Source organism: Siniperca chuatsi, linkage group LG21, assembly GCF_020085105.1.
Source record: "Siniperca chuatsi isolate FFG_IHB_CAS linkage group LG21, ASM2008510v1, whole genome shotgun sequence".
Lineage (NCBI taxonomy): Eukaryota > Metazoa > Chordata > Actinopteri > Centrarchiformes > Sinipercidae > Siniperca > Siniperca chuatsi.
The window spans coordinates 18,095,462-18,111,033 of record NC_058062.1 but is presented as its reverse complement, the minus strand read 5'-3'; the positions used below and the strand labels follow the sequence as shown (position 1 = coordinate 18,111,033).

At 41.5% G+C, this 15,572-nt stretch overlaps 1 protein-coding gene across 1 annotated transcript; it reads left to right on the top strand.

Moving 5' to 3' along the window:
* The first annotated feature begins 8,034 nt into the window (after positions 1–8,034).
* si:ch211-106h11.1 (volume-regulated anion channel subunit LRRC8D) lies at positions 8,035–14,702 on the top strand. The gene is made up of 6 exons (XM_044182485.1): positions 8,035–8,130; positions 9,116–9,481; positions 10,144–10,734; positions 10,988–11,238; positions 12,188–12,565; positions 12,766–14,702. Exons 2-6 carry the CDS (start codon positions 9,131–9,133, stop codon positions 13,886–13,888), a joined length of 2,694 nt encoding a protein of 897 aa, XP_044038420.1. The 5' UTR covers positions 8,035–8,130; positions 9,116–9,130; the 3' UTR covers positions 13,889–14,702.
* Positions 14,703–15,572: the final 870 nt, after the last annotated feature.

The window sequence follows — 15,572 nt, the reverse complement described above, 5'->3', positions numbered from 1 at the left end:
TAACAAAATAGCCTACACATGTGTGGGTGTGTCTTTTTGAGCCTTGTGTTTGGCTGCACTGTGTAGAAAAAGAATGGAGCCCCACTTCCAGGATAAGCTATTTTGACGCGCTTCGAGACGGTTACACGACCAGCTGAGCTTGCTTACTGGATGCGCTTGTTCAATGCTGCGCGTGCGATTTGAGAAAATTAATCCTGATGATGTCATCAGGTGAAATACTAAATCACTAGAATACCCCTTTAAGTTGAGCTGATCAATGACGCAAGTAGTGTTACATTTAGTGCCAAACAGGAAAACCTGGGAACTGGACCCAAATGCAGACTAGGAGGCAGAGCTGGTGAAGATAAATTATTTAATAAAGTTCACAACTGCTTACACAGGAATTAAGACTGGCAGAGATGAACCAACCGGGAGAGCAGTCCGAACAGGCAATAGAATCCAAAAGGTAGAAGACAAAATCCTAAATTCACAAGACATGAAAAAGTCCAAGAAAACACGAGGAACAAAGGCCAGGACACAAGGTACAACAACAATCTGACACAGAACAACAGAAGACACAGACTTAAGTACACACAGCTAGAGGAGACAAGAGACACGGGTGAAAACAATCCAAGCAATCAAAGACAGGAAGCAAAACTAAAAGACACATAAGGGAAGGAGACTATTTCAAAAATAAAAGAAGGAAATGACTGAACACAAACCCAAAACCATGACAAGAAGTTATTGCAAGCCATGATAGCAGAGTAAAACACGATTTAAAACAAAAACGTGACTGCAGCTCAGAGAGAGAAAATGTAGATTTTTGTCCATGTTCAACACATCACAGACTTCTATATAAAGATAGAACCACAAAAGGTGAAGTAGAGGTTGAAGTGATATTTATCAAATCACTTCAAATAAGATATGTTGTTGATGCCAAGTAAGCAACAAAGTACATTTAGGTGACTGATATGTATATGCATTTGTGAACCCATTCATGTACTTTCTCACTATGTCACTTGTGACAACAGTGTAGGTGTTTTGTAGTACATTAACATCATTATATCAAATGAATTGTCGTCAATGATCACAGAAGGTGAAACATCACATTATCAGGCAGCCTCAGGGTGAGGCAGTCTCAGCTCTTTGGTGTTCTGAGTAGTGCTATGGCTGGTGGCTTACTGAGGTTTCAGTCTGAGGAGTTCACGACTGAAGTGCTGTGCCACTTTCTCACGGCCAGCAGCTTCTCTGTCTTTCTGTCACCAGTTTGCCCCCACCCACCCATTTTACACTCATTTCCTCAGAACCTTTCAACTTTCTCTCACTTTGGTTGGCAAAAGAGCGAAGGTTATAGACAGTGCAGGACTTTCTTTTCCTTGTGAGGCAAGGGAAAGGAAATCAAAAAAAGTCTGAGAGCTTACATTGGTAATGTCAAGATGTGCTAAATGTGTAATTGAGTAAGCATTTACTGGGAATTAGACTTCACAAAAGTAAAATATATTTAATATATAAGAGAAGCAGTGGTGACATAAAACAAATAGTTTTGCAGTACAACAAATTTATATTTACTTAACTTTGGACTGTACTGCCTCTCAATATCACACTATATCACAGGGTCATGTACAGTCTGTGCCTCCCACTGAACAGGAAACAAGTGTTTTGCTGAGGTATTTTTCTTTCTATGTTAAGGTTTATCACATCCTCCTACTCTTTTCAATCAATTGCTGTCAAAGTGAAAACATCACAGATTCATATTAAAATCAATTGTAGTGTTTTACATCAAAGGAGTTACTGAAGAAAAACATTTTCTAGTCAGATGAAGTGCTCTCTCACTGGTGTCTATGAAAAGAAATTAGTTGCATAAATATGTTCCATTCGTGATAAGCAACTATCACAATGCCATATATGGAATGAAAATGACAGTGATGGTGGTGATATTGATGATGATGATGACATCTTCTCAAATTCTGACAACAGATGGGCATCCTCACTCCCACACACGCAGCCGCGATTTGTATCACTCTGATAATGCAGGGTTACAGAAAGGTAAGAGGGTGTGAGAACTCCAAAATGACATGGTACCCAAGGCTGCCACTGCCTACGTCTGCAAAACTGGTGGTGGTAAATAGAGAGAGAGCCTAAATAAATAACCACGAGTAACGAGAAATAAATGCATGATTATATAATATAATTATATACTGTACTTGTCATATTCACCTTGATGTCAAGACAGTTGCCCTCAATACACTGTAACAAAACACAATAGCACTGTAACAAAAAAGACTTAAGAGTCTGCAGCCATGCTAGCAGCTCTGTGAGGCTGTACTTAGGCACAGTGGTGCCATAGTTGTGTCATAGTTGGTTAAGTCTATTAACATGCTAACATTTGTTAATTAGCACAAAGCACAAAGTACAGCTGAGGCTGCTGGAATGTCATTAGTTTTGCAGGATATAAAGTATTGGAGAAATTAAAATTTGACGTTGGGTTCAGAATGTTGAACAGCCACAGACAGTCAGGGATGAGGCATTAAACTTGTTTTCTTGCAGTATATTGATTAAATGTTGTCACCACACCAGTCAACACTCTCTACTTATCCACTTGTTGGTTAGTGTGTGGTTCTATACAAAGAAAAAAGCCAATCTATAAACTGAGTATGTTCAGCCAAAAATAAATAAATAAGCAAATCTCCACATCTATGCAGTGGCTAAATAAACAGATTACTTAAACTACAATACTAAATAAACAGTAAGGAGGAGCATTCTAAACATAAACAGATAAGTAAACACATTAATTAGTCCAAAAGTTTGGCACTTACAAATAGCTGCACGCACACCCAACAGCAATAAGCAGCTTCTTAGAACTCCAACCGAACATTTCAATTGCAGAAACCCAGCAACTAACAGTCTCCGCCCTTCATTGAACATCTGCTTGTTAACTATCATAGAGCTACCTAAGTAAACTAAAAAGCTAAAACTAAAAAGTCTTATCAGGTGGTCTCCAACCTTTACTTCAACCTCTACTTCACCATCTGACCCTGGGAGGACAGCTGTGACCTGTCCAATTGGCCACAGGGCCCGTGGCAACTGTAAGTCAGCTATCATCACAATCGTTCCAACCAACAAATCTTCAGCTTCAGTGGTAGGTCTTGCAGGTGTTTATAACACCTTTGAAAAGCAGCGATAGGCTGTGTGTGTGCAAGATTCAGGGTTCTAGCAGTGAAGGCTTTCTCGATCCAGCATCTCCTTGTAGGTTGAGATGTTGGGGAGATAGCAAAAGACACAGTAGTCCCTTGAAGGAATCTCTCTTTATGGTGTGGAGGACTAAATCTTCAGGTTCTCCTTCCAAACCAAGTCACCAGGCACCACTGTGCAACAGAATTGTCTGCTCCGATCCATTGTCCAATATAGCATAAGCCTCCATATTCTGGTCACCATGAATCAGGAGAACCTTTGCAGTCCTGAGCAAAACCTTGCGTTTTCCCAAGGGGCGCCCTACATTGAGCATTTCCTTCACTGTGTTGGCGAAGCAAGAATTAGCAGCGGTGTCCTGGTCTAGTGGTTTAACCTTCGTTGGTGTCTTGTGCTGGCAACTTGTCATTGACCTTGTGTAGGATTAAGAGACTGTGACACCACAGCTCCATGAGCTACTGTTGACCTCTGCACTGAGATGTTGGGACATTGCCTTCGCTGAGTACTTCTTGTCCTTCCACTGCTCCATTTTTCTGGTATCATCCTTACAAGGAGCAGAGATTTGCAATTGGACTTGCAGCTCGAAGTCTAACCAGTCTCCAAGACATGTAGTGTAGGGATTGGAACTTTTACTGGGTGCACTCTCCTCTTGAAACTGTTTCTCAGATCATTCAACACTGCCTTCCCTCCCCAACTGTTCAAGCATACCAACCAGGGAGCGAACTCGAAGGGCAAACATTGAGAAGGCTTTAACATCACCACTGCGAATGTCACGTCCATCCATGGGCTCAGCTATTCATGCCAGAGCAAGTTTGTGTGGCTGTCTGAACTGTTTTTGAAGGGCTTCCATGGTTTCGGAAAAGGGGTATGGAGAGTTGTTGTATGAAACTGCAATTAACTGAGCTTCTTCTAGCTTGAGATGGTCTGTGAGGACTTGAAACTTAAAGTTCTCTGAGGCGTCAGATGCCAAGATATTATCGAGAGCTCTGAGCTGACAAAATTCTCTAGGGTCTGGATGTACTAGGTCAGGGATGGTTTGAGCGGGACCCCTGTAGGTACCCTCAACTAGTGATGGAGGATGAGGCCTTGAGTTCTCGCTGTAGGAATGGGGCTTGTGCTGATAGTACTCTTGTGTTCCTGGGCTATGACAACAATCCCTCAACTGAGGTGGTTTGAGACTGGACTGATGACTGGTTCTGACTGGCTGGTCACAATCAATCTTGGTTGCTTTACTACATGTATCTGCATGGTCTATCCTCCAGGTTTGCACAGTTACTGACCGCCAAGGTGCTGGAACTGGAAACTGAACATAACTCAGTGGCACCTCATTAAGTTCCAGCTGTTTCTTCATGGCTGGCTGCTGCAGACGCTGCTTACTAGGGGGGGCTAATAACGTACTTTGCACCTCGATTGCAGGTCTGTCGGCTTCTTCCTCCCCCATCCTAGCCCTTTGTAGTGTGTGGAGCTTTGGCTTTGGGACTGGAATCTGAGTTAGGTTAAGCTTCTAGTCTGTTGGTGGTGAAACACTCAGCTTGTCATCAGCCCTGCTTGCCATGAGTTGCTCCATCTTGTGTTCCATTTCCGTAATCTCTCTCCTCATCTCATCATTACTTCTATACAGGTCATCTCTGTTGCTGTTCAGCTGTCAGATGGCATGATGATGATGACGATTCTCACGGCGTAGAGACTCATTTTCTCTGTGAACTTCCTCAGTGGGATCTCACTGCTCCACCACTGTCCAACGTGGAGAGCTCGAATGCTGGCTAATGGGTGCACTGGACACTGAAAGATTCTCATCATCTGTTTGTTAGTTTTATGATGAGAAATGTGTGATCTGGTGGGTGACAAACATCTATACTGCCAATCACTAAGGTCATAGTGCGCTAAATAACTGGGACAGACTGTCAATTCATCTTGAAACATCTTCACTGTGGCAGTCCCGGGGATCCGGCTTGAAAAACCAAGTGAAAGAAAGTCTTTGGTTTCAGTATGTTGAACAGCCACAGACGTCTGATCAGGGACGAGGCATTAAACTTGTTTTCTTGCAGTATGTTTATATTTGAATATTTAAAAAAAACATTCTAGATCCAAACAACCTCATTTTCAGACCAATTTCTTATCTAACTTCCCTCTCCAAAATCCTTGAACATAGTAGTAAACCAGTCATTAGATACATTGCTTCAACTAACCCTTTTTCCGTCTTTTCAGTCAGGGTTTCAGTCAGCATTTCTGCTAAATGTTACAGAGTGTTTAGCATAAACCAATTAGGCATTAACATAATGTGTGCAATGTCTAAACTGTTTGCTCAAGTTCTAAAATAACCATTTGATGTGTTGAGGTCTATGGCATGCTTGTGATGTTTTTTCACATCATGGACGTGTGAATTCTTTCAAATAACACAACCCCACCCAAAACATCTCTGCCCATGGACATGGTTGTGTGAGTGTGTCTCTGTGTGTATATATACTGCAAATGATGAGGTGTGAAGCCACAAACCTTTTCGCAGCAGAATTCTGAAACCAAGGGTGTTGATAGGATATCAGCCCCTTGTTATGTTGGGCTTGCCACACCACAGCCCTGCTGTCTAATTTTAAGGCCATATTTCCCTGACAGAGATACTGAAGGCTCAGTCAATTTTTGCAGTGAGATCATGGAACCTTAATGTCTTCTTTACAAAAACAAAACAATTATTGGCTGTAAGAGAAAACAAATCTTGAGGCACCGATAGAGCAAAGATAGAGCAAAGAGATTAAATATATTAAGCGCTCTTGTTTACCAGTGTTATCGTTGACTCCTACAGGATGTAATGACACATTAATTTAAAGGAATAGTTAGACATTTTTGGAAATACATTTGTTCACTTTCTTGCAGAGTGTTAGATGAGTAAATTGATACCACTCGCATGTCTGGGTGCTAAGTATTGACCCAGTGCCAGGAGGCAATTACGTTAGGTTAGCATAAAGCTAAGAAATATTTACAGCATAACTCCCCATAAACCCACACCTTCACATTTTTACATGTGTGTGTACTAATTAAACAAACAAGATATATTGTGTTAATTACAAAGGTTTATAGTTGTATACAGTATGCACTACCTGCCTTTAAGTCAACAGGGAAATTGAGACAACAAGCTGCACTGGTTTAATCAGGACATCTGGAAGTGAATGATTTCATACACACACACACTTACAGATTCAGAGACAGGTGTAATATAAATGCTGTGAGGCTGTAAAACAGAATTGAATGCAATCAGGCTTTAGGTACAACACAGCACTGCGATTGTTTGTGCTGTTGATCAGATACTGAAGATTGCACTTAGTTACAGCAGGTGTCCTCTGTTGCTGATTTGAGATATAACAAGTCTCAAAAACGCAGTAATCCTGGTACAGTATACAGTATAGTTGACTTGGCTTTGTATGTAGCAGTAGATGGTGATAATATGTTATCTAAGAAATTGTCCCTATCCCTCACAGTTACACCTTCACACCTAATCTTGAGATTTTCTCTGTGGCAACAGTAAATGCCAATCTCACTCACACAAACCTTTTGCTACCACTGCTGCAACTACCAAACCACTTTTTTTCTTTGCTCTCTAAAACCCCATACTCCGCACTCTCCAACTCACACAATCACACACATTTTCACGCTCGTACATATAGTGCAGACACACGGAAAATACACACACCAGCTGTGTAGAGTAGATCACATTGTGGTTCATTGTCAGTTTGAGTCTTTGCTCAAAATTCTTCTTGGCCCAAATACAAAAGAAAACACACAACACCGAGTTACACATGACCCTGCCTGTAGTTACACACACACACGCACACACCCCCCCACACACACAAACAAACTATCATGCGAGAACTTGGTCAATTTAATAATTTTTCTCTGTCATCAGATTTCTGTAACCTTTAACCTCTTAGGAAACAAACCTGGTTTCTCTACAGAAGCACACATACCATAAAGAGGTAAGAGTAGCACAACATCGAAAGCAACATCAACTGGATTAGAGCTGTGGAGTCAAATGCTGCTGCATTACTGACAGTGCAGAACATAGATTGCATAGTCTATGGTACAGTAACATCAGCAGCCCCTGCTGGATAATGCTGGATACAGTGTTCTAATTTGTTTCTGTAGGGTACAGCTTGCACATGAAAAGCGGTTAGAGCAGTGGTAATCCAAATTTAGCAACTATGATCTATTTTATTACACAGGAAATCTTTTAATGTTGGTTTAAAGTCATTAATGGAAGTTTATTGACAAATTGTTAGACACTTTCAGCTAGCATATCATGGAAAGTACATTTACTCAAGTACATTTACTCAAGTACTGTACAACTTTAAGGTATTGTACTATAATATATAGGTATTTCTATTTTATGCTACCTTATACTTTTACATCACAACATTTCAGATGACAATAGTGTACTTTTACTCCACCTCATTTATCTGACCACTGCACTGTTACTATTTACTTTAATCCATATTAGGATTTTACATGCAAAATGTACAGATAAGCTTATAAAATATGATGAAATGTTAGAGATTAAACTACCCATAAAGTTAGCTCCACCTCAACCAGTTGGGGCCATTGTGCATAAAAGTATTTTTACTTTTGATATACTGTAAATAAATACATTAATGCCTATTTTTCCTGTGACTGTGGTTTTTATCTAATATTACTCTGAAGTTTTTAGTTCTGAAGGAGTTAAAGGGTGCAGGCATGCCCGCGGTGGGTCTTGAACGGGCTTCTAGTGCTGAATTAGATTTTTCAACCACACATCCTCTGCTGCTATGGCAACTGTTGAAAAGCTGTGTGTCAGCCAGCTGAGGAGGAGTTTGTTGTAAGTTTCAGGAGTTTTTCATGGTAGAACCAGACAGCGCCGGAATGAAGTTTCTGTGAGGCGGCTGTGAGCTGATCAGGGGTGAGAGAGAAAAGCAGGGGAACAAGTTATTTACCCAGGTAGGTGAAAGTTAATCCTTGGCTGTAGAAATAACATGCATTGTTCAGTTCGTATTTGTGTTTTTGCTAAAAAAGCAGACTTTAGAAATGTTCCCTACAATGGAAATTTTGTCAAATGTTGTTTGTACTATTTTATTTTGTTTACTCTTAATGTATGATTTTTAAAGGTCCAACTAACTTTGATATGAAAGCTAAAAAAAAACATCACAAACACCAAGCTTTCTCTGAAACATGTCCACTTGAAGGTCTAGCTTAAAGCCCCTGAAAACTTGGTTTCAAATCTTAAGTATTTCTATGTAACATTAAACATTCAGAACTAATATGCAAAAATCAAAGTTCAAGTTTGGAAAATTATCTTCCTTATTTATTGTATAATAATCTGTTATATCAGGGGTGTGTGGGTGTGGTTTGATTAGGTTTGATCGACAACATAAGCAAATAACCCCACAGCTGCCATCCCATTTTGATTCAAACATTGCTAAATCCTGACTGGTGCATGAAAAAACATGACATCACCTTTTTCAAAAGCAAGGACAGAAACGCAAATACAGAAATCTCTCATGTGAAGTAAGCCAAACTCCTCAGAAAATAGTGTTTTCATGTAGGACCACAACGTTCATAGTAAGAAGCTGATTTAGAAAATATGTTTTCGGGGGCTTTAATACAGGACCTTTGCTGGATACCTTTTATCCTGTGACCTAATCAGGATGTTCCTGGATCAGGCTGTGGTCACATACTGTAGTTCAATTGCTGCTACTAAAACTGGTGACTCCAGAGTATTTAGACATATATAGTCACATATTTTGATACCTGTTATCACATGTGGTGACCCCATAATATTTAGATAGGGTCATTAAATGTAATGTATAGTACATCGCTACATCGGTTTATGTGCATAGTTTCATTGCATGCCATTTGATTATTCCAAATTGTAAAGTGCATTTTCTATGAATGGGGACTTTTTTTTTTATTATTTTCCTTGTAGGACCCAGAGCTCGCCATGTTTTCCCTGTCAGAGCTGGCACCTCTGAACCAGCAACAGAGTAGATCTAAACTGTTGAAGCCCTGGTGGGAGGTCTTCATGGACTACCTGGTGGTCCTGATGCTGATGGCATCTGTCCTGGCTTGTACTGAGCAGTTGTCCAGGGACCGAGTGGTGTGCATTCCCTTGGATCCACTTGTCACTGCAAATACTAGTGATCACAGTTCCACAACTGGTGGGGATGTGGCACTGACTCCATCTTCAAAGCCCCCAACCCATGTTCCACGCAACATCAGCCCAAATCTTCATTCTACAGCCCGGGGTCGACGCACGCATCTGGTCTACCAGCAGTATGTTTACATTAGCCAGGTACTGTAATACTAGCCTCAGTTGCCTTTGCCAATGAAAATGATGCAACAAAATAGGTGAAACCAATTAAAATATTAACTGTTAAGTCCAATAAAGCAGCTATAATCAATATTTTTATATTAAAAATAGATCCCCTGACTACTTGTATGTAAAAAGAGTCGTTCATAGTGATGAACCCACAAAGAATTATCACCTGACTGCAGTTCCCCCCATGGAGCGTTACAACAACTTTCATCTCATTGTTTTGGTTTTCTGGCCCACAACTTTACTGTTTTGGTTCACTCTCATCAGTCTCATCGTGTCTTTTTAGGCCGCAGAAGGCAGCTATTTTCAGCCAAAAAAGCTCTAAAAATCCACTTCATGCTACCAACTCTACACTATACAGCAGAGAGATCAAGTTAGCAGCTAGCTAGTGGAGCATTTAGCTGTTAAATAGCCTGATATTTCCCTTTGGAGTTGGTAGAGACCAAAAACAGAGCTAAAAGAGAGTGAATATTGGTCTTAAATTCATCAGGTGGTCAGAAATACGACTCAAAATAATTGCTAATGTTGCTCCATACCTGCTGGATGTGTAAATAAGCAACTGTTTGATAACAAGTTCGAAGTGGCCAAAAAATCATTATTGAAGGTTTAAGTGTCCGTCTGTCTATCTGTCTGTCTAGGTGTGCTACCATGAGGCTTTGCCTTTGTGCTCCCGTTTCTTCCCCTACATGGCCTTGCTGCAGTCTCTAGTACTGGTAGCCAGCGGCTTCTTCTGGCTCCACTTCCCCCGCACCTCCGCCCGCATAGAGCACTTCCTGGCCATCTTGGCAAAGTGCTGCGAGTCACCCTGGACATCTCAGGCCCTGTCCCATGCCGCCCGGCAGGAGAGCGTCCATGAGAAGGAGGTGGTGGAGGAGAGACGACCACCCGAACCTCCTCCCTCTTCAACTTCATCTTCACCCCCGGTGACCCGCACAAGACGATCAAGCATAGACTCGGGCGCACACAGCCCGCTTTTGAAGAGGTCAGATAGTGCATCCTCTGCCGCCCCTCCCTCCCCGTGCCCTTCCACACTCTCCTGTAACTCCACCATGTCGTCTATATCCTTTGGCTACCCGGTGCATTTTCCTTCTTCCAAGCCCTCACTCATGGTTGACAGTCCCAGGCAGGTAATCAGTCTGGATAAAAGTGATGGGGAACAGGCCAGGGCGCTGTTCGAAAGGGTTAGGAAATTTCGGTCCCACTGCGAAAGCTCAGATGTCATCTATAAGGTGAGAGATCCTCTAGACCTTTCCTTTTAATTTTTTAATGTTCAAAAAAGTAAATGTTATATGATGTGATCTTATAGGACTATGCTATATTTATAGCAACCCGCTGTTAAATGATACTCTTGTGTTATAATAATATTTTACAAGTGCAGGAGTGTGGTTTAATCTCACAACACAAGTTAATGTTTGATCAAGCTTGGTCGAACTTTAATTATTCAATTCAATTTATTCATTAAACCCCTTTTCATGTATTCAGGTCTACTTGGCTCAGACAATATTCAAATTGTTGATGGTAACGCTGATCGTGAGTTATACCATCCCTCTTCTCAACTCCTTCTCCTTCACCCACACCTGTCACCCTGAGGAACATACCTTGGTGGGCTACACTACCTTTGAGTGTATCCATGTGCTCTCCTCCCTTCTACACAAACTGCTGGTGGCTTACCTGACCCTACTGGGGCTGTACGGCCTGCTGAACTTTTACACCCTTAGTTGGATTTTACACAGGTCAGTGCATTTGTGCACAGTATACAGGAATACATGTGTTGGTGCTGTAACAATGCCTAAAAACTGTTTATTTTGCTAAAACTTTAAAGCTGCACTATTTTTACATTAACAAACACTAAAATCACTATGTGTAATGTGGAAGGGGTCGCTTGTAGTGATGGACCCACAGAGAATTATCACTCAACTCTGCAGTTTCAGCTCATTGTTTTGGTCATACGGCCTGCAACTTTACTGTTTTGGTTCACTCTCACCGCTCTCATCAACTTTGTTTCCAGCAGCAAGCAGCTGTTTTCAGCAAATAAAGCTTTGATATACCCACGATACCTTCCCAGCACGAAATGTCAGACAACCAAAGTTAGCGACTAGCTGGTGAATATAGTGGAGCATTTGGCTACTAAAAAGACATTTCCCTGATTGAGTTGGTGAAGACCAAAACAGAGCTGAAAGAACAGTGAATATTGAACTTACATTCATCAGGAGGCCAGAAACACGACTCTAATTAACTAATGTTCCTCCACGTCTGCTGGATGCGTAAATTAATTGCTATAAAGTAATTGCCTGTTAACACGTTCATCATATCGTCTTTATTAGGTAATAAATAATATGCCAATGTTGTGTTTACGGCAATGAATGCATTAACAGCTTCAATTGTTATCAAAAAACCATAACAATGTTTTACCTTTTAGTCCATTTACAACAAATCTTATATTACTTGAACCAATTTGTTTTTGTACCTTTTACACAGGTTTATAATTTAATATTTTTTTCTACTTTAAGTAGACTACACAGGCTGCAATTGTTCAAAGGGCCTTTAAACAGAATAATGCCCATGAGGTTGAGCATACCAGAGACCTGCTAATAGGATTAGAGTGTAATACTGTGTTTTGGGCTACAGTATATTCTGTGTGATATATTTCTCATTCTGGTTTTTGGTGTGTGCCCTACTTAGCTCTCTACGGCAGTATTCCTTCCACTCACTGAAGGAGTTGTGCTCCCTGAGAGATGTTCCTGACCTAAGAAATGACCTGGCCTTCCTTTTACACATGTTAGACCAGTATGACCCTTTGCTGGCCCAGCGTCTGTCCGTTTTTTTGTCCCCTGTCAGTGAGAGCAGGCTGCTGGAGGAAAGCTTGGAGAGGCGCTGGGGGGAGGAGAAACTGCGTGCCATGACTAGTGTGGATGCAGAGGGCTGCTCCAGACTGCAGCTGGTGGCCCTGCCTCGCCTCCCTCCAGCCCTCTTCACCCTCAGCCAGCTTCAGGTCCTCAAACTGGAACTCATCACAGATGCCAGGTTTACTGCACAGGTGGCCAACATGACCTCACTCAGGTGAGTTTTACGGTGGTGCAGTCATGCTTTGCACATTTCAAACAAAGCACATCAAATCAAAAGTTACATCTAACACCTAGATTTTTCGGTGTTAAAAAGTATATGAATTACTCTTAATGCTGTGATGTACATACACTTGTTTCTTGTTTTTCTACACGTTTAATTAAGACTTTTGTTGTTTTATTTTATTCCTACAACAGGGAGCTCCACCTCTATCACTGCACAGTAGCTTTGGATCCCAGTGCACTTGGAGTCTTCCAGGAACGTCTGGAGGTCCTCCACCTCACCTTTACTCAGGTGTCAGAGATCCCCAGCTGGGTCCTCTCCCTCCGCAGCCTGCATGAGCTCCACCTCTCTGGCCGCCTCAGTAGTGATGGTGGGGTGGGCCGCAGCTGGGCGCTGGGGAGCCTCCGCCAATTACGTCACCTCCGTGTGCTGGTGATCCGAGGAATGTTACAGCGGATCCCTGGGGAGCTGTGTGAGGTGGCAGGCAGCTTGGTGAGGCTGGAGATCTACAACGAGGGCACCAGGCTGCTTGTACTGACAGGCTTGAAGCGGATGGTCGACCTGACAGAGCTGCTGCTGCAGGACTGCCAGCTAGAGCGTTTGCCTTCTGCCTTGCTGGCGCTCACCAACCTGCGGACACTGGACCTGCAGCATAATAATTTGAGAACTCTGGAGGAACTGCTTAGCCTGGCTCATCTGCGACGTCTTTCTTGCCTCAGACTTGCCTATAACCGTGTTCTGGCATTGCCGGCCAGTGTTGGTGTGCTGCGAGCCCTGGAGCTCCTAGATCTATCCAACAACCAGCTCCAGAGCCTTCCCCCAGCACTCTTCACTCTTCGCCGCCTTCGTAGGCTCCTGCTGGCTGGTAACCTGCTAGAGGAGCTGCCTGCAGAGGTAAAGGCACTGCAGCTGCTCACAGAACTGGACCTCAGTGGGAACAGGGTAGAGAGCCTTCCCCCTGAGCTATTCACTAGTTGTTTGGAGCTGCGCATCCTTAATGTGGCTTACAACTCTCTTAGTTCAATACCCAGGTGGATTGCAGCTTTAAGTAAGTTGTGCAGGTTGGACTTGCGCAGTAACAGTCTGGAGGAACTGCCTGCTGAATTGGGCTGCTGCACAGGGCTGCATGGAGGTGGTCTCCTGGTGGAAGACTGGCTGTTTCTTTCTTTGCCTCCCCATGTCAGGGACTTCCTAAGTCGTTCTTGCCCCCCCTCTGGTACATACTCAGAAGGTCATTCCCGGCCAGAGTCCGACAGTTTCCCATACTTCTCTCCTACACAGTGGAGCTTCTCTTCTGCTTTGGAATCACAGATATAAGACTAATCACTGTATCTTACTGCTAACAGTATCCTAACACTGATAGTATTCTGTTAGTGAGGCCTTTTTGTATGCTGATATATTTTTATACTTTTTAATGGGATTTGCTTTTGCAGTGCTTTTGGCAAAAAGTTTATTAGATATTGATATATTGATATTATTGTTGCAATGTTTTATCCCACATAGTACACATTCATTTTATTCCATACTGAAATGAGTGTCAACCAATGGTTTGCAGGAAGATTAAAAATACATTTGCAAATGTACAAAGCAACGTGCTATGTAAAACATAGTTAAACTGAATATAGATGATTTGTAGTGAATGGGCAAAAAACATTCTAAGTAGACTACTGCTGTTAATCTCATTACTATTTAAAAATCCTTTTTAGAGAAATTGTTGCTGGTTATGGGGAAATAACTCTTAAACCAGAAGTTTCTATTTGTTGCAGGGCTGAAATATTGTATGTATATATATATATATATATATATATATATATATATATATATATATATATATATGTATATATATATATGTAAAGAGAGAGAAACATCCCTGCAACAAATACAAACTTGGTGAATGTATTTTTCACTTCCGGTTAAAGAGTTATTTCTCTTATAAATATATCTTTAGGAGAAAAGGTTCATGTGGTTTTATAACAAAGTGTATATTGTTATTAACATGAGTATAAATACCCTTATTGATACCTCTAAAGAATAATAATAATTAATATAAATATCTGTATTATTCCCACTTAAGAATGTGCAGTTGTAGTCTCTAACTGTGACCACTAGAGAACAATAAACATGATTATTTCTTAATAATTTCTCTTAATCTGTTTGTTTCTGATTGCTCTCGTTTGGTCACTTTATTATGAAAATTAAAACAGCTCTTTATTTACACAATTATTATCAATACTGGTGTTTCTGATATTGTTTGCAATAATTACTCTTATAATGAGTTGTACATCTTGATATTAATAACAATTTTATTAATGTTGTGTTGCAGTTCCTCACTGTGACCACTGGAGGGCAGTGAACACCCTGAATACACTCCGGTCAACAGTTAGCTTCACCTAACGTCAAGGCAGACGCAATACCATACTAAGACCTCCAATAAAATCTTTAAAAAATGATAATTGATTGGTGGAGGATGCATTAACTCATCACACTCACCAAGCTGAAACACTGGAAGCAGGGGCAAAAGAGCCTGCACCAAAAGAGAAAGTCCTTCCAACAGCTACAAAATTGTTTTCCTTACATGTTGACGGTGTAGTCCCTCATTCGTTCCATTGTAGAAAAGGTTTCAGTCGTAGTCATCTGGACACTGTTTTCAGAATCAAGACGTTTCGGCTCCCATCCAGAAGTCATTCTCAATTGTGAAAATGGTCTGAGAACTCGGAAATTTAAGCTACTCTGTGTAGCTTAGGCCCTGCCCTCAGGGAGGGGTCTTCCTGAGTGCTGTTTACCCTGCCTAGTTTCACCTGAAACTGACCTTCTTTGTTTCCATGATGGCCCAGTGATCAGGCCTATTGTTTTTCTGGCTGCACCTCCCTCATCACTGTTACACGGTTCCTTCTTGGTTCTGTTTCCCTTTTTTTCTTTCCCCTCCCTCAACAAAGTTAAAAGAGCCAAAAAACAGGACAAAAGGCAAACAGAATCAAGAAGGAACGGTGTCTCCATCCCT